Genomic DNA, 6619 nt, shown 5'->3' on the forward strand with positions numbered 1-6619 from the left:
TATATATATATATATATATTATTTAAACAGAAAAAGTTTTTTTATTTCTACTATTTTTATGTATATTTAATCAAATGAATGCATTTAAAAGATCTTTTTAAAAGAATCTTAATGATTCCAAATGTTTGATTGGTATTGTAAAACAGAGCAAATTTAGACACACCTTAAAGGGACAGTTTCTAGTACAAACATGAAAATTCTGTTGTATTGAAAAAAAGAATGTGAAGAAATTGTTGAAGAAATTAAGACAAAATGTTGTGAACTGTTCTTTTAATACCTCTTGGGAGCCGAGGGCTTTGTAATGTTTGGTGGTAATCCAGCCAGACTAAGCATGAGGAAATGCTGCTTCTGAAACAATATTTAACTGTATTTGTTTTACAACACCTCAGATACTGACATTCTGCTAGTTTATATCCACGAGTCAAAATTGCACAGAATGGGAACTTTGTCCATTTCACAGAATGACTGGAAGAATAATGGGAATAATAATTCCTTCCATCTCGACAATGATCCTTCAGACAGAACAATATATATGTGCTTTACATAATGCAAGTGTGTGGTCCTCTGTTAAACAGCCCATTGAAAACTGACAGTGCTTGAGCAAAGATATCAGGGCGTAATCATGCCACAAGCATCAAACGTTCATTGAAGCTGTACAACTGTTTATGCAACCTTCAAATATGCATATTATTTTTATACTTTATTTCTATCCTGCAATGACACCAATTGTCTGTAATAATCTCGTCCCTTTTTATTCTTTTTTCTCATAACCTTCTGGAACCCCACCATTCACTTGGCAAACAAAGACCAGTTAATTACAAACAAATACACACTTGTGTTAGCATTTTTTTCAAGGCTTAATAAATCAGACATAAACCATTTATACTCTTCTGCAGTCCCATTTTACAAGTTATTTTTAATAACCCTATACTTTTGACACAAGAATTTCTAAAGCCTCTAAATCAACATCATCAAAACTTTGCTGAGAAACCTGTTGTATGTAATCTTCTGAATACCTTCTGCCCTGTGATTGATAGTTTATCCTTTTGTTTAGCAAATAAATGCCTTTTAGTATAATTCCAAAAATGTCCACCTTCAGGTCATGAGAAATCATTAATAATTGTATAAAGAAAACATAACAATATCTATGTATAATCGTTTAAGGTAAACATTTAAATTATCCATGCATCATTTTTTTATTTTTAGAAACATTTTGTTAAAATGAGTATCAAATATAATACAACAGGCTTCTGAGGAAGGTTTTTTGTGCATCTCTCAATTATCATTGTATTGCATTTCATTATGTTTTGCAAACCAAAATAGCAAATATCATCTTACTAAGACATATTAAGTAACAACTTATATAAGTAACAACTTATATTTACATGCATTTTATGTATAGTCTGCTATACTGTTGTAAAAGTCTCATTTAGCGGACAGAAAACATTTCCTGTTTTCCTGTCACAATATTTTACAGGTTATTAGTGGATTTATAAATATTAATAATTAATATTAATCTTATTAATATTACTGAAGTTATAGTTCTTTTGACTGCTTATTAAAATCTACTACTTTCTCATCAGGCTATAATAAAAAGGCAATTCATGTTGCTCCCCATTATAAGACTATTAACTCCCAATTCTCACACTTTTGTGATATGTTGAAAAGGAAATCATTTTTGCAAAATGACTAAGTCATGAAGAGCCCATGAATTTGAAATGACAATTTTACCTCTATGCAATACCAAAACCGTTGACTGCAAATCAAGTCAATGCAAAACTGACTGCAAAGTTGTATTGTGTACACATACCACTAAACCACAGTGGATAACTCTTCCTAATATGTGTTATTCAACACATTTTATCCTTTGTTGCAGTGTAGAGATGTTTTACCATGTATTCCATATTTGAAGCCGGTGGGTAGACCTGCCCCCGGAGTTTGTTGTGGAGGTTCAGGATTGCTTGCATGTCACTGGCAGCGATGGCCCTCTTGCTTCTCTGTCTCTCCACCATCCAGTCTCCATCATCATCCAGGTACTTCTCCAAGAGAATGCCGAGATCTGTGGCATTAAACAGCACCATGGCAAACACACTCCGGGTCACCAGCAGGAGAGAGAGACCCCTCAGTAATGCAGAGGTTAAGTGACCCATGGTGGATGAGTTCTGATGATGACGACTGAGGGTCTGAGGGTAACTGAAGAGAAGAGGAACAGCTTTTTAGGCAATAAAGCCGATAAATAAAACAGGTACAACAAAAAGAGAAGGAGATGGGGGAAGGGTTACCTTGGAAGAAAAAGCTAAATTTGTCCAAGCTTTTGTTTACATCTTGAAAATTAGGCTACTATAAGTATTCCACTATAGGAACATAATTTTGCAGATGAAGGGAAGGTACAAACAGGACATGGCACTTGTTTCGCATTTACAACTAGTCATGGGAAGTAAGTAAGACTCACAAAGAACCGAATCGATTAAGCAATTTTTTTACGTCGTGACGCAATTACGTCATCACTTGGTCCCTGGCATTCTGCCTTGCTGCTTAGGCCCATAGGCGGTTTCACTTTTATGCGTGGGGGGGCACCCACTGGCAAACGATCCACAAGCACTTTTTATATGTTCTACATTTCATGTATTTATGTAACACATAATCTACATTACAAATACATTTACAATGAACAATAACTGATGTACAAAGAGTCAAAAAAAAAAACACCTCTTTTTCCGAATTGCGTAGATGACCACTATCTTTCTTTCATCTCTTCTGATAAATTTTCAGTCAAATCGTTTTCTGTGTGTTAGATCAGAGCTAGAGCCCTGCATTTCGGGCCCCGACTTTTTTATGCCCCTTGGGACGGGCTTCGGGACAATTTTCACGTCATAGCTCAGACGCGGGCCGGGCCTCAGGCCTGTTTTAGGCTTCTCCTTATTTTTATATTTTAGACATCCATCAATTACTGATGGAACAAAAATTGCCCCGCTGGTGGAAACAACACGAGACCGTGCTACCGCGACTGTCAAGAGCGGCTAATTTAAAGCTTTCTATAGATATATTTATCATGTCTGTGAGGCATCTATTTGCTGAGTTTCGGGTCATTTTTGTGAAGTGCTCCTGTTGAAGACGAGACGGCAGAAAGCTCATCATATTTGTTTTCTTTATTTTATAAAAGCACAACGTTTAGTTGATATTGTGAGTGCACACAAATAAAAGTAGACCCTTTACAGTTATGAATGATGTATTACTCTTACCTTTATGAGCAAAAATGATGGCGTATTCACTGAAAAAAATGCAAGTGATTGCGCTGGCGCCTCCATGTCCTGCAAAGCGTGCTTCAGCTTCCACTCTCTGCGCTATTGGATATAGCGCACATTTATCTAGGTTTAACGTTTAAACATTGTTATATGCTTGAACTGTTTTATATCTATAGATTTTATTTTAGTCAAGTCGTGATGATTTGAGAAGGCTAAATTGATCAAACATAGGCTCACTGTCTGCCGCTGGCCACTTGGTCGTTACTTTTAAAACAAAAACTTATATTTAACGAAACAAAAACTGCTCCAAACGTTTTTCTAAATTAACTTAATAAAAAAACGAAATGAAATATAATCACTTTGACATTGCATACAAAACGGAACTATTTTAATAGCTGAAACAGTAGTACACTCTAGGCTGTTTTGGGAGAAGCTGTCGGACATGGGCGGGCTAGGGCCTGAGGGTCTCGGGCTATTTGAGGCCCGTGCAGCCGGTGCAGGGCTCTAATCAGAGCAAGTTTCTTATTCTCCTCATAACTGAGAAACTTATTTTTGATGTAGCCGAACCAACGGGCAGCGTGAGTGCAAGCTGCAGTAGTCTGAAAAAGTTTGGATAATTTGCTTTTTGGGTTCAAATAATTTCTGAATATGAAATTCGAAGAGTATGACAATTAGATTAGACTGTGCAGAAATTGAAATCTATACACTAATACACACTATACTCATAGTCACCAATGTTGATGTTGTTAACATTAATCATTTGAGAATAAAGTATAACAATAATAATAATTTGAACGGTTTGATGTGATATGAGCTAACCGAACTTTAGATTTAATCACCATTGTTAGCAAGATTTATGGTAATGCTCTTTTCCTCAGTTGGTCAGAACAAACATGGCAGACTTGTTACTTACTTGTTCAGATGGCAATATACGGTGACAATTCTTATTTGGGTCATATATTCCAAGACGGAGGCTAGAATTTGTGATTGCGAAGTACAGTAAATATCCACACCGGTGCAGTGACTGACTGCCACACATACTCTTCAGAACATTAGATTCATCCATGCTGGAACCGTGCCGACTCACAACCCACGCAAGCTAGATAATTCCACACACAGCTGCAATTCCAGGTTTTCAAACAGAGATGGCGACAAAGAGGCAAAACTTACTTTACTTGCAGCTTTAAAAGCTAATAAAAAGGTATGCTTTTATATGCTTTTATTCAGTTGATAAAAGCGTTTAACCCAAATCTAAATAATTATTATAGTTCACTTTAAACAACAGACAAAATATATCTAGTCTTAAAATTTATTTGAGATGTTTTTAAAAAATAATGTAGCCTACTAAAATTATTCTGTTTCATAGCCTGATAAAATGGCAGTAAACTCGATTAATAGCCATAAACATATTTCCACTATGTTTTATTTTAAATTCTGATATTCGGCTTTTAAAGTAACTTACTTCTCAGGCCATCATTTACTGTAGATCGGTTCCCTACAAAGATGCTCTCCGTTCATTACGATTTAGATAAAACACGCATCTCGGTTCATTGAGTCATGTGAGTTGACTCGGGGCCGAATCAATCGTGTGAGCAAATTGTTCAAAACGACTAACCTGGATTAATTTAAAAGATCTGATTGAAAAGAATGATTCGTTCACGAATTTGAGATGGCTGCTCTTAACAATCTTAAAAACTATTTTTTTAATTTATTTCAAACTCAACATCAAATAGGCTGTACGTCAGATGTATGACGTCTATAGTAGACCAACAAATAAAATATAGCGCAGACTTAATGCAAGCTGTACATAATGATACACAGTGTTGGGGGTAACGCATTACAAGTAACGCGAGTTACGTAATCAGATTACATTTTTCAAGTAACTAGTAAAGTAACGCATTACTTTTTAATTTACAAGAGAGTAACGCAAGTTACTTTTTTTTCCAATTTATTGATTGACATCTCTCCTGTCCCCATGTTGAGAGAAATCAGATGTTACTGTAGTTCTAAAATAAATATGAATATGCATTAATTCATCTCACTCACTCACAAAAAGAAAAAAAACACAGATTCAGTATTCCTCAAAATGAATAAAAATAATGCAACTCAGAATATGACGCAAACCTGCAATAATTAAATGTTAAACAACACAAATATCCTTTATGTATTTAATCCCATTATATTAACCAATGTCTTTGCTTCTGACCTTCGATGATCCAGTTCAACCGTACTAATAAGAAAAAATTACTCTAGACACACATTTGCGTGTCTTTTTTTATTGCTGAAGTGTGTTGAAATTTCTTCTTCTGTATTCTACTGTACGGACGTAAATTTACTTTCCCTTCAGCCTGAGGCTTATTCATTTCACTTTTGGTGTGAAACGGCTTTTATATTTGCCAAAAATATAACTTTTTTATTTTAAAAACAAACAAGCAAGTCCTGTCCAGATTTAAAAAGTAACGCAAAAGGATCGTAACGCATTACTTTCCATAAAAAGTAACTAAGTAACGTAATTATTTACTTTTTTATGGAGTAACGCAATATTGTAATGCATTACTTTTAAAAGTAACTTTCCCCAACACTGATGATACACAAAAAGACTACGCTAAATAACAAATAGTCCATTCTTTTGCTAAGACATAGTGATAGTAGACAGTCTCTGATAAGACATGATGCTGTGCCAGGTTACAACAAACAATGCCAACATTTAGTGTTTTCGTCAAAAGGTATCTGCCTCGACTCAACATGCAGAACGACTGACCATGACTTCACTAGCAACTGATTAAAAAGTGTCTATTTTTTAACAAGTTACACTTTTGAATGCTGATTACCTGTGACACTGTATCCAGCGAATGAGCGCTCGCTCAGCTTTTCTGCAGACTTGCTAAAAGTTTAAGTACTGAGCAATTCAAGTGTTGTGACAGTAATGGTTCTGCGAATGCTCATCCATAGATCCCAAAGCATCTGTAATCACACTCATAAATGCAGTTTAACGTCCATCAGTGTGCCGGGGAGACTTGGTTCCCACTATATGGGACAGGCTGCAGCATCTCTTTAAATCCACACTCAACTTCTTTTACAGTGTCAAATTACTTTGTAAACCACACCTCCCGTGTTTCAGTCAACCCACCCATTTAACCTGGATCCAAAGAAATATTTAGAGACTGGATTTTGTTTGTGCATGTATAAATGTGTGCGATGTGTGGTAGAGGCTAATGCAAAATACATCATTATTATTGTTATGCAACGTATTGTTATCCTGTAAAGTATGCATGAACTCAGTAGTGGCATGGAGCAACAGAGCTTGAAAAATTCCTTAGATTCTAACCATGTTGATTTGAGAGCATTTGTATTAGATCTCTTCTGAAACATCC

At 35.5% G+C, this 6619-nt stretch overlaps 1 protein-coding gene across 1 annotated transcript in view; it reads right to left on the bottom strand.

The window, feature by feature from the left end:
* The window catches only part of crispld1a (cysteine-rich secretory protein LCCL domain containing 1a), a 26482-nt gene extending 20315 nt beyond the window's left edge, over nt 1–6167 (bottom strand). The window contains exons 1-2 of the mRNA XM_016278580.1: nt 6077–6167; nt 2010–2193 (exon numbers count right to left, since the gene is read on the bottom strand). Of these exons, the coding sequence (XP_016134066.1) occupies nt 2010–2150 (141 nt within the window). The 5' untranslated portion in view covers nt 2151–2193; nt 6077–6167. The remainder of the gene's footprint in view (nt 1–2009; nt 2194–6076) is intronic.
* Nucleotides 6168–6619: the final 452 nt, after the last annotated feature.

Source organism: Sinocyclocheilus grahami, unplaced genomic scaffold, assembly GCF_001515645.1.
Source record: "Sinocyclocheilus grahami isolate Dianchi unplaced genomic scaffold, SAMN03320097.WGS_v1.1 scaffold122.1, whole genome shotgun sequence".
Taxonomy (NCBI): Eukaryota; Metazoa; Chordata; class Actinopteri; order Cypriniformes; family Cyprinidae; genus Sinocyclocheilus; species Sinocyclocheilus grahami.